Source organism: Solenopsis invicta, chromosome 1 (genome assembly GCF_016802725.1).
Source record: "Solenopsis invicta isolate M01_SB chromosome 1, UNIL_Sinv_3.0, whole genome shotgun sequence".
Taxonomy (NCBI): Eukaryota; Metazoa; Arthropoda; class Insecta; order Hymenoptera; family Formicidae; genus Solenopsis; species Solenopsis invicta.
Window position 1 is genome coordinate 5,606,221 of NC_052664.1, and position 13,795 is coordinate 5,620,015.

Consider the following 13,795-nt stretch of genomic DNA (forward strand, 5'->3'; position numbering starts at 1 on the left):
AGGCCAAGCTATCGTTTGAGACTACTCAGAACTTGATCGGTTCAGCCGTTACTGAGATCTAATAATCTCGCATGCTTGGAACTCGCTGACTCGCGTAAAAGAGGGTCGGTCTGCGACTCGCTTCTCCTACATAGGTGCGAGTCGCGACCGCGCCTCTAGAAACTAAGCTCCGGACAAATTTTTGCAAAAGAAAAAATCATCTCAGAATTCGATTACGAATATGCCAGCTTCAGGATCAATAGGTTATTTTGAGTCACCCTATATATATATATATATATATATATATATATACACAGGGTGTCCCAGAATCCGTAGAAGAGTTTTTTATAAACAAATTCTTTGGAATGTTCTGAGTTGAAAATCCTAATACGAAAATGTCGAGGCTATAATACTTTTCAAATTATAAATGATTATAGTTGTCCAATTGTAGCACCTAGAATTTGCGCGCTCAGGCATGACACATTGCACAGTAGGTGCCACATTAACAGACATTCTATGTATTAACTTAACTTTTTATTTTAATAATATAAAGATCATTTTTGAACTTTGTTCCAGTCATCAATAATTATTTAATTGAAATTATTCATACGGATTTATGTCTAATATTACGAAATGTCAAGCCATACATAAATCAAAACTTTCAAATGAATTGTGTCATAAGTATAGACGAGTGAATTCATGACGTATTTTATTTGAAAGTTTTGACAGTTCGATTTATGTATGGCTTGACATTTCGTAATATTAGACTGACATTAATCCTTATGAATAATTTCAATTAAATAATCACTGATAACCAAGACAAAGTTCAAAAGTGATCTCTTTATCATTAAAATAAAAAATTAAGTTAATACATAAAATGTCAGTTAATGTGGCATCTACCGTGCAATGTGCCATGCCTGAGCGCGTAAATTCTATGTGCTACAATTGGACAACTTTAATCATTTATAATTTAAAAAGTATTACAGTTTTGACATTTTTGTATTAGGATTTTTAACTCAGAATATTCAAAAGAATTTGTTTTACACGCACACGCACACGCACGCGCACACGCACACACACACACGCACACGCGCGCGCTCACACACACACACACACACACACGCGCGCACATATTAGGTGTACAACTTAATTCGGTCCGTTTTTTTGCTTGAAAAACGCATTTATTTGAACGATAAAATGAATTAATACTTTATTCAAAGTATTATCCATCACTAGTCACTACTTTTTTCCATCTTTCTGGCAATTTATGTATTTCGTCGCGGAAGAAGCGTTTATCTTTTGAAGCCAAGAATGAATCTAGCCAATTTTTGATACCCTGTTCTGAAGTGAAGCATATTTTAGTCAAAGCGTTCTGCATTGATCGAAATAAATGGTAGTCGGAAGGGGCAAGGTCTGCGTTATAAGGGTGAGCATCCCATCCGCTCTTTTCCAAATAGTTTTTAACTGAAACAGCAACATGAGATCGATCGTTGTCATGGTGAAGGTTATAGACTCGTGTCTGGTCGCATATTCTGGATTTTTCGAATATAGCTCGCTTTAAACGGATCAATTGTTGCCTGTAGAAGGCTCCCGTGATGGTTCGACCAGGTTTTAGCAGCTCATAGTGGATTACACCCTTCTAATCCCACCAAATACAAAGCATTACCTTGGCACCATGGATATTCGGCTACGGCGTTGATGTTCCCGGTTGGCCGGATTTTACATACGATTTTTTGCATTTCGGGTTGTTGTAGTGAATCCATTTTTTGTCCCCAGTAATGATTCGATGCAGAAAAGACTTTTTTTTTGTATCGTTCAAGCAACATTTTGAACATGTAAAATCGTCGTCCAATATCTCTCGGTTTCAATTCGTATAGGACCCAATTTCCTTGCTTTTGAATGTATCCCGCGGCTTTGAGTCGTTTCAAAATAGCTTGTTGAGTAACTTCCAATGTTTTTGCAAGCTCTTTTCGCGTTTTACACGAATCTTGATCAAGTAATGTTTCTTATTCTTCATCTTCAAACTTTTTCGGTTGACCCGAACGCTCTTTGTTTTTAACATTAAGATCACCACTTTTAAATCATCGAAACCATTCTTTGGAAAATTTATCCAATGGTGCAGATTCACCATACACTTCCACAACCATTTGATGCTCTTCACCTGCACTTTTTTTCTAATTGAAAGAAAAAATCAAAACTTCCCGCAAATAGTGCTTATTTGGAACAAAACTCGACATTTTCAACGCAATAAAAATTAAACTTGTTGTACAAAACTCAAAGGCTTGTAAACAATATTTGGTTGACAGATGTTGACACTTCACGATGCAGCAAAAATCAACTGTCGCCGTCAACCATTTATAGTACCTAGAGCCATCTTTTGAAAACGGACCGAACTAAGTTGTACACCCAAAATGTGTGTGTGTGTGTGTGTGTGTGTGTGTGTGTGTGTGTGTGTGTGTATTTGTATGTGCGTGCGTGCGTGCGTGTGTGTGTGTATATGTATATACACAATTGATAAACTATACCATTGATACATACATCACTAATTTTTTGTTTTTCTTATGGGATAGCTACATGGTTGTCGGTTTCTCCTTACGAAGATGAGGAAAATATTTTTCAAACAGGGGAAAACACTTTAAAATGTTCTAATTGTTATCCTGCCTGCGAAGATGTTACTTATGATGTATTTAGTTGGAAGAGTTACATGACACCTGGTCCATTTAATACCAACTTATTGTAAGTACATTGATTCCTTGATTTACGCGAATTTTATTTGCGGTTTTTTATGAAATCCTTTTGTGGTGTTAGCATAAAGGTCCAGTATATGCCATGATTCTTTCTTTCATAAAAATTTACATCACCGACAACCAGCTCTTGAAATTTGGGTCACTCAAAGCTAAGCCTTTAGAAATACTCTCTTTGACAGATAAATGAACAAATCTACGACGGATAAATTCGATCGTCTCACATATAAATACGATGGATGATAGGACGTGTCACTCGATGGTACTGGATGGTAGTTACACGATTTCACACTGCACGGTTGGACACAGAACGATTGGATATTAAACATTAGGTTACTAGCCAGAATTTTGGATAAAAAAAAAGTAATATAATTTTATTACGCATTGTTAAATTTGAAAAAAATTAACCTTTAATTTGGCGACAAAAAATTAAAAAAAATTTTTAGATTGTGGGAGTATTTTGTTAAACAAAAAAATAAAAAATTTTTTTACAACTTTAAAGTGCTTTTTAAACTGTACAAGCTTTGCTAAAAATTTTTTTTTCCATCTTTTGTACTTTCGACGATTTTTGTCCCGAAAGAGAAATACCGTTTTTCTTCAAAGAAATGTTTTACCCCTTAAACGTGAGATTCTGCACGAATAAAAAAATACGTGTCTTTATGATTTTTGTGTATATTTCAAGGAGAACTAAATCGGCTCCGGACACCCGTGACATGTCCCTTGTCAGTTTGTAAAATTCTCTGAGGGACAGAATCGATGACTTTGAGTGTATGTTTGTTAATATGCGCAGTGGTCCATTACCGAGTGAGCATATCCTTGTCTTTGTATTATGATTCGATCGCATTCTCAATTGGTTCGAAGATTAGCCACCATGTTGAGTAACTGTTTAATTTCAAGAACACATCTTGACGGACAATCGTTAATTTGAAGCATTACAGATGTACCTTCGGTTCCAGTATTTTATTTTTTTCTATTTACTCATGAGACTGAATAAAATACTGAAATCGTCGAAGTAACATTTTTCATAAACTCGATCTTGAAATCTCGGGATTAACTACACTGATTTTATTTGGACTGGTCGCAATCAAAAGCTTAACATTATATAATAAAAGATTTTTCATTATAACCTTTATTTCTGTTAATTTAATTCAAATGTCTGACAAAGCAAAAGCTCGAGATAATCGACTCAACAACAATGGAGACAATGCTATTTTCAAAGTTATAGAATATACCCGAATTTTTCTATATACTTAGTGATACTACCGTATCACATGATTTTGATTTTCTTCATTTTTATTGTTGTTTTTGTCAAATATGTGAAATGAATATTTTTATTACATACATGATTTTTTATGTTATGTATGTTTTTTTGTATTAACAAATTTCATTTACATGTTTTCAACTGCATAAAAACACATGAGAAACATATATTCCGCGTAACTTAAGGAATCAGCATTGTATATTAGTTTTGTCATTATAAAAAATAAAATGTTTTGAATGTTATTTCTAAAAGAGGCATCAAAATACTTTAGCTATATAATTTCAGATGGAATTACAATGTTACTAATGAAGGGGTAGTACATGTATACTTTTCGAAGTACGGTACAATCAGGTTGAAACAAGATGTGTCTTTTTACTGGTATGAACTTATGAGTAAGTATAGAATGTCAAAAAGTTGTACTTGAATAAAAAGGTCCAATTTTAATTCCACTAAGCTGCCAGTATCAGCTATCCAGATTTGTAGTCTTTCCGGCACGCAGTGCGGCTCAGCAGTTATCGCCAATTCGCAATCTAGCTCAGCCGTGTTCTAAAAGAAAAAGTTCTAAGCATGACTTTCTTTTATGTGATCTTTTTCTAAACACCGGTGGCATTGTAATGGCTTTGCATTTAATAGCTCCACCCGGGCAGCCGCTCATCCAATATGTATTTGGTCTACTTTAGTTATTCTATTGACCACAGCCAAAGAACATAACATCCATATGGTGCCAAGTCCGTTTGGAGTCACTATTATATTGCCCACCTTTTTTGTGACATGGAAAAATCCTCATGGATACCCTCCCTTCTCGGGGAAGGGGGATGGGTTATGTCGGACTCTTACCGACTAAAACCCCACGGTGGGAACCAGGGTGGGAGGGGGGCGCCTCGGAATCACAAGCATTTCAATCAACGAGATCCTTATGTCCTCATCAATCCCCCCTCCCTTCGAAAGAACAGGAGGGAGAGAACCCTTCCTATGATTCTCGCTGCGGGACGAGAGCAGTTCACGTACACACCGTTTATTTGTCCCACTCATAGCGGCCAATGCCTAGAGATTTTCCACTGGTCAAGCGTGTGAGTGGTCTGTGAGCAATTAAACGGTAAATGAAATACACCTTGCAGGACACCCACCACCACACAACAACTTTCCTACTCGTGGGTCACGTGCAATGAGCATGTGTATTACTTGCACCCACGCCCTGTGTTCTCAAAAGGCAGGAGAGGGAAATCAGAAGAATCGGGTATACGCCCTCCTCCTCCTCCCTCTCCAACAGGCTGGGGCCCTTACGTCAGCTTCCTTTTCTTTCTCCGCGGCTTTCTTCCGCGAGATCACAGTCTCGCTAAAGGAGGCCGCGTGCTCCACCGCTTTTCTCTGGAAAGCATGGTTAAGGCCATGGTCTTGACCATACTCTCTAGAGAGAGCTCCTCCCATTTTCCAAACTTTAGGGCCTTCTGAAGGACTTAGCGGTTCCCGTCTCAAGCCGGACATTCAGGCAATGTGTGATCCGCCGAGTCCTGCGAGGCTCCACAATAGTGGTACATATCGGTGGGTTCTCTCCTTATTCTGTGCAAATATTTACCAAAACACCTGTGTCCAATAAGTATTTGCACCAGTCTGTACGTGAGGGAACCAAATTGCCGCAGCTCCGTCCACTCCTCCAGGACTGGACGGATGGCCCTGACGATCCATAGGCTCCTTACTGATGACAGGCTCTCCTTTCATTCCTCCATTTTGCGTCATTGGACATGGAGCCGCCACACTTCCCCTACTTTTTGCTATCTGTTATTCAGGGCCCCGCCGAATGGTGGGGATCCTTACGGGCCACCTTCTCGTACGCTTCCGCGTACAGGTCCGCAACAAAATCTCACGGCAGTGCTCCGGCCACGACGATCGCCGCCTCATAGGAGATGGGGGCTTATTCTAGAAAAATATTGTATGCGAAAATACTAGGGAACTCTATAATATATGTAACGTATACTATAGTATTTTTGTGTATTTTGTATGCAATATTTTTCGAAAATAGACCCCCTGGTCCTTTACTCCTGTGCGACTCGGACGGTCAATCCTCGTTAGACGTTCCTGAGGAGCACCCTGCTGCGGCTTCTCGCCATCATGTCCGAGTACCACACGGGGGCATTATACAAAGCAATGGATTGGACCACCCCCAATAGAGACGACAAGTCCCTTTTTCTGGGCCCCTGAAATTGGTCATTATCTTTCCTAAGCTGGAGGCCATTGCCTCAATCGGGGAGCCAGTTACCCGAGAAAGCGAGAAAGTGTGGCTCAAAACTCCATAGGCTATCGAAAATGAGATCCAGATAATCCATCTGGATCCTGATCCCGACACTGACCCCCTCGATGGCCAACTGGGCTTCTTGCGGTAGTTCTTTCACCCAAAATCTCGTAAACTATACGGCCTCGCTCTTTTAGAGAGCTGCCTCAAGGCCCAGCGCCCTTATCCTGCCCACCAGATGCATATTTCCCACCCTGATGTCTTAGGCACTACAACCTTTAGCCGCAATATCGTTTTTATTAATGGAGTCATCTAGCTCTTTTATTCTAATTTCGGCTTTTTTAACATTTTTGGATATTTTAACTTCAACTGAATTCTTACAGTACTTGTCTTAGTTGTGCTAGGGCATCCACCCTATCAGCTCCCATTGAACCTGGAACTAATAATATGAGAGCTCCAATGGTCACACGTTGTACTCTTAGTGCGTCCTATTTTATTTAATACTTGAGGGGGGGGGGAGGTATTGCAGCTGCATCAGTCGTAGATCTTTTTTTATATACTTTCTTTATTTTCTTATTATTGTCGCCATTGGGATTTTTGGAGGGTGTTTTGATCCTACACTTTTTGCCTCAGGAGTATCCGGTCTGACTATATTGCCTTTATTCTCCATGTTTTGTGATTTTTTCTTTTTATTTGTTTTTCTCACCACCATGGCTCATGTTTCTTCCCCATCCATCTTCGTATTTTCCTGCCCCGTAGCTGATGAGTGGTCTTCACTTAGACACCGTATAATTAGACACGGTGCAAATATACAGTGCGGCACCAAAATACGAACAAAATTCAATTTGAAATTCCCGCCGTTCCACACCATTAATAGATATCGCAATTGGCGTTCCAATAGCTTGACGCATATACTAAACCATCATAACTTTTGAAACAGCGTCAATGTCGAAACCAAGTGCGCAGTATAATTGAAGAGCCGCAATTATCGAAAGTGTTCGCACTGGACGCTCGGCGACAGTAATTATTTAGTTCTTCGGGTACCCGAGATTGACTGTGTACGATGTTATCGCAAAGTACAATAAGTCGGAGAAATCCAACAAAGATTTTGTAACACCGGCGAGGTGCAAAATTGGTTGTCGGAAAACGTCGATATATTTTGGTCGAAATTGAAAGAGTCATGAACAAGTCCAGACATCCAAACGTCGTATCATTGAGAGCCGTTATTCAAGTGGCATTCGCCGATATGGACCGCGATATTGCCGTAACGCATTAAAACGCGCTTGCACACGCTTCAGACACAGACTGGAGGCGGTCATTCAAGCAAGCGGGGAATACGTAAATGTTTTTTATGGCCTTACAAACAATGTGGTTAACACATTTTGTAAACCTTTTTGTTTTTGAAATAAAAAATATGTTTGAAAAAAATATATAAATTTGTCCGGATTTTGGCGCCGCACCCCGTAGATATGATATTTTAGACACGGTTACACTAGATACCGTTTAATTGCGTACCGCTCACTTGCACACCGATCATTTGTGCACAAAAAAACGTGCTCAAAATTAGACTTATTTAATGCGTTCTTGCATGAAATAAACGAATCTGGCAGACAAAAGTATTGGACTGCCCCTCAAACAGAGATATCAAGCATTAAAGTTGACTATTGAGATTAGTATATCTGTCATATCGAGATGTAGCGACGTGAAGATGCATCGGTGCCACATGCGCCTGCTTCATGGCCACTTACATACAAAAATTATATAAAATGTGAACAAATTTTAAACACATATACAGGGTGTCCCACAATCCATAATTTAAATTTTAATAACATGTTCCTTATTTAAAAATAAGACAAAAATTCTAATGCAAAAATGTCAAAGCTATAATACTTTCAAATGAGAAGTATTTACAGTAGGCGAATCAGGTAGTCTAAAGATCGCGCGCTCAGTGATGGTATCATTGTATAATGACAGTGGGTGCTCTTGCACTTTTGTAAACTTGTTACTACATTGAAGTAATTACGATGATATTGAAATGTTTTATTGATTGAATAATATTTAAATATAAATTAGTATATGCATTATATATGTCATAATCATATAAAAATATCACAGTATATAAAAAATAATTATATTAAATTGTCCAAATTTACGAGATGTCAATGATTCACAAGACAGCCAACTTCAAAGAAGAGATACATGTATGCCATACAACTTAATGAAAAATGTGTTGATAACCCTGATTAAAAAGACCGATAGAAAACGATAAAAAGTATCAGAAACCTGATTCAAAACAATAGAATTCTATCGTTTTGAATCAGGTTTTTGACACTTTCTATCGTTTTTTATCGGTTTTTTTTATCAGGGAAGAACGCGAAATTCTTTGACACATAATTAATTTTCATTGATACGAAATAATATTTCATATCATAACATTATATTATGGTATTTATATTCCCCAATAAGATAATTGTGCCAATATTATTTTGTTCAATGGTATCACGAGTTAAATAATTGCTTTACAATACATTATTACTTGATTTGATTTAATTTTGAACTAATTTCTAAATTATTGAAGCATAATTGACGATTTCATAACGATGCAAATAATAATTTATTTACTTTATTTCAATATAGCAATTTTTTTCTTAAGTGTGGCGTTATTCTGACGATGATTTTCGGTTTCTACAAAAACAAAAAAAAAACAAAAATACACAAGAAAATGTAGAAATGAAACGATCGCCGAATGGTGACAAAGTCATTGAAAATTTGTATACTCCTTTATTTGATTTTTGATGAATGTTATTTAAAAACTTTATTTCAACAATATTTTTGCGTTATAATGTATTATATTAGCGCAATTATTCAAAGTTTTCGTGATACCATTATACAAAATAATATTCGCATAATGTGCCTATTGAGAAATATAAATATCGTAATATGAGATAATGATATAAAATATTATTTTATATCAATGTAAATGTAATTATGTGTCAAAAAATTTTACGTTCTTATAAATACATTTTTTATTTAGTATTGCCGAGTTGTATGTATGACATGCATATGTACACCCACGGAATTTGATTCTGTCCATGGAGAAATTTTCTAAATTGAGAAGTCACCACTTTCTACATAATCGCAGTTTATGATTAACGTAACTACTAGATTTTATTGATCGTTACGTTAATCATAAACTGTAAGTATGTAGAAAGATAGCGACTTCTTAGTTTGAAAATTTCCCCATGGACAGAATCAAATTTTATGGGTGTACACCCAAGAACTTTGATTCTGTCCATGGGGAAATTTTCCAAACTGAGAAGTCACCACTTTCTACATACTTGCAGTTCATGATTAATGAAACGACTAGAGCTTATTGATCGTTACGTTAATCATGAACTGTAAGTATGTAGAAAGATAGCGACTTCTCAGTTTGAAAAATTTCCCCATGGACAGAATCAAAGTCCTTGGGTGTACAGTTGTGAGCTAAAAGGTTGCAACATATTTTCTTCAGTGGTTTTTGGAATGTAGACTTGCTCATCTAACGGCGAACATAATTGGTTCTTACCTGTGGATCCAACCAATTACGTTCGCCGATCGATGAGCAAGTTTATATTTCAAAAACCATCAAAGAAAATGTGTTGCAACCTTTTAGCTCACGACTGTACAGTCGCCTGCATTATAGTTACACAAGTAAGAACCAAACACGTTCTCAGTTCTCGTTATAGTTGCGCGTTCAGAAACGCATTGAAAGAAAAGTGTCGCAACTATAATGCAGGCGACTGTACATACACCTATATAAAGAGAGAAGCGACATCGAACCCCCACCACAACCTTCAGTATCCAATTGAGTCCTCCATCGCTATTTTGGGACCGTTCTAACGTCATCAAACACCATTCGTATTATTCTACAAACAGCTGTGGTCACAATATGGCTGCTCGCTTCAGCCAATCAAGTATCAATCAGATTACCAATCAGAGTTTCGGACATCAATGTCGCTTCTCTCTTTATATAGGACTCTAGTTGTTACGTTAGTCATGAACTGTAAGTATGTAGAAAGATAGCTTCTCAGTTTGGAAAATTTCCCTATGGACAGAATCAAAGTCCTTGGGTGTACAGTCGTGGGCTAAAAGGTTGCAACACATTTTCTTTGATGGTTTTTGGAATGTAAACTTGCTCATCGATAGGCGAACGTAATTGGTTGGGTACACAGGTAAGAACCAATGACGTTCGCCGTTCGATGAGCAAGTCTATATTCCAAAAACCATCGAAAATAATGTGTTGCAACCTTTTAGCTCACGACAGTACACCTAAGGACTTTGATTCTGTCCATGGAGAAATTTTCTAAACTGAAAAACCGCCATCTTTCTACATACTTACAGTTCATGATTAACTTAACGACCAATAAACTCTAGTTGTTTCATTAATCATAAACTGCGAGTATATAGAAAGTGGTGACTTCTCAGTTTGGAAAATTTCCCCATGGACAGAATCAAAGTCCTTGAGTGTACACCCAAGGACTTTGATTCTGTCCATGGGGAAATTTTCCAAACTGAGAAGTCGCTATCTTTCTACATACTTACAGTTCATGATTAACGTAACAACCAATAAGCTCTAGTTGTTTCATTAATCACGAACTGCGAGTATGTAGAAAGTGGTGACTTCTCAGTTTGAAAAATTTCCCCATGGACAGAATCAAAGTCCTTGGGTGTACATATATGTATCTCTTCTTTGAAGTTGGCGGACGCTTTGACTATATAAATATGGACTGCTAGTACCCCCCACCCCCCACTTTCCTATGTTTTCGTGTAAGAAAGATCTGCAACGCTTCCATCTTCTAAGTGGCAGAAATGTGAAACAAAAAAGCGAGATAGCAATAGTAGAAAATCAGAAAAGAAAGAGACGGAATACAATATATCGCTTTGAATTTATACGTTTACTCCAAAACATGCGATTATATTTCTGTAAAATAAGAATTAATTTTACTAAATTAAAAGAAAATAAATATAAAATATAGACATTTTATTATTAAAGATATATTTAAAAAAATTATATAATTAATATATATATATATATATATATATATACAGGGTGAGTAACTTTAATATATGGACCCGAATATCTTCCAAATAACGGTATCTACAAAAAAATGGTTTAGATAAAAGTTGACCAGGACAGAGGGGGTCATTCAATTGTACCATTGGTTTTGACCTTGAGGTCAATTTTGAAGGTTATTTCAAGGTCACGATGGTTTTTTTAAATAGGACACCCTATTTTTGACTGCGGATTTCGAAAGAGCGGAAAATTTTACATCAAACTTGTCTTATGAAAAAATTGTTTTTACGACCCGGAAAGGTAAAAAATGAAGGTGAAATGCCTGAAAAACGATCTGGTGTACTTTTTCTGAAATGATGTGGTTTTCTGGGTAACACAAATGTGCATAATGCTTAAACATTACTACTTGCAACTTTTGGCCGGATTCTTCGACGCACGCCTATTGCTCCCCTCCCACTGCTTGCGCCTTAGCAACGGCGCCGCTGGACGGCGTAACGCACGGTCCTGAGACGATGTATCGCGCTCCTTAGTTACGCCGTCCTGCGGCGCCGTTGCTAAGGCGCGAGCGGTGGGAGGGGAGCAATAGGCGTGCGTCGAAGAATCCGGCCGAAAGTTGCAAGTAGCTGACAGCACTGCGATACCTAATGCTAATAATCAACGATTGAAAAAAACTAAATAATTACGTTTGATTTAAGATTTATAATTATTGTTATAATAGAGTTTTATTCTTTTTCTTTCTTACTCACTTCTGCATAATTGAAAAATTTACTATTTAAAGTTGCTTAAATTTAAAAATTCCAAACATACATACAGGGTATGTAGGTAATTACATTCACAAGTTACCTTTCCAGAATGGCTGATTTTAGTCCTAATGAGATTGTTGATATTATATTAGTTTTAGGGGAGTGTCATAGCAATTACAATGCAGCATCAAGGCTTTATGCTCAACGTTTTCCTGAAAGGCGACATCCAACTGATATGACAATACGTAGTTTAGTCCAAAGAGCTCGCAATGGACATCTTGTTCGTCAACGTCAACATCATGAATATGAGGAAAATGATGCGCGAGCTGTAACTATTTTAGCAATACTTCACCTTAATCCTCATGTTAGTACTCGCCAGATTGAAAGGGAAATAGGTATACCACAAAGAACTGTTGTTAGAATTTTAAGAGCTCTAAATTATCACCCTTTCCACATCACTCTTACGCAGGCTTTACAGCCTAATCATCATCTGATGCGTATTGCTTTTTGCCAGTGGGCTTTACAAATGTTACACGATGATCCTAATTTTTTTAGGTATGTGCTTTTCTCAGATGAGGCTAAATTTTATAGTGACGGACAACTTAATAGACACAACTGCCATTATTGGTTAGATGTTAATCCCCACTAGTATAGGCCAATAGATCGTCAAAATCGATGGAGTATTATGGTGTGGTGCGGCATTGTAAATGGTTATTTGATTGGACCTTATTTTTTTGAAGAGAACGTTGATAGACACAGTTACTTATCGTTGCTAAGAGATCACTTACCAGGCTTATTAGAAGATGTTGACTTAGCAACAAGAGCAAGAATGTGGCTTCAACAAGATGGTGCTGCACCGCATTATGCACTCATTGTACGTGCCTTTTTAAATTCCAGTTACAATGACAGATGGATTGGACGAAGGGGTCCAGTTGAATGGCCTCCTTGCTCACCAGATTTGACGTCGCCTGATTTCTTTTTATGGGATACTTGAAAAATGTTGTTTTTGCTGAACGACCAACCACAAGAGATGATTTTATGGACCGCATTCGTAGAGCTTGCAGCCATTCCTAGAGCTACCTGCTTAGAACTGTGGACAGTTTTTAAAACAGATTGCAGTTATGCCTCGAAGCCAACGGAGGTAATTTTGAACAATTACTCCGTGGGTAATTCATTTAAATTACAGTGTCAGTGAGAGGCGAGGGGACTCACGATAATCAAGCACCCCGACGTGAGAGGCAAGGGGACTCACGATAATCAAGTACCCTAAATGAAATTGAACTTACTACGTCCACGTCGTTGTTTCCGGGTAACGCTAAAAGTAAGATGAAAGTGCTTTTGACCTTGATATGACCTTGATATGACCTTCAAAATGTCAGGTCGAAAAACTAAAAAAATCCCTATGCTCATGTAAAAAGTGCCATTGTTTAAGAGCCCATTGTCAAGAAACAGGTTCTGCGGTCAAAAATAGGGTTTACTAATCAAAAAATGCGTTATGAGCCTCAAACAAGCTTGAAAATTGACCTCAAGGTCAAGCTAGTCAAAGTGATTAATACTTTTACAATTCATTGACTTTGTTTAAGCATTATGCACATTTGTGTTACCTTAAAATCACGTCATTTCAGAAAAAGTACACCAGATCGTTTTTCAGGCATTTCACCTTCATTTTTTACCTTTCCAAGGTCGCAAAAACAATTTTTTTATGAGACAAGTTTGATGTAAAATTTTCCGCTCTTTCGAAATCCGCAGTCAAAAATAGTGTCCCATTTAAAAAAACCATCGTGA

At 37.4% G+C, this 13,795-nt stretch overlaps 1 protein-coding gene across 1 annotated transcript in view; it reads left to right on the plus strand.

The window, feature by feature from the left end:
• Positions 1-1,147: 1,147 nt before the first annotated feature.
• LOC120357060 overlaps positions 1,148-13,795 on the plus strand; it is a 21,367-nt gene continuing 8,719 nt past the window's right edge. The window contains exons 1-2 of the mRNA XM_039446446.1: positions 1,148-2,715; positions 4,270-4,376. Of these exons, the coding sequence (XP_039302380.1) occupies positions 2,684-2,715; positions 4,270-4,376 (139 nt within the window). The 5' untranslated portion in view covers positions 1,148-2,683. The remainder of the gene's footprint in view (positions 2,716-4,269; positions 4,377-13,795) is intronic.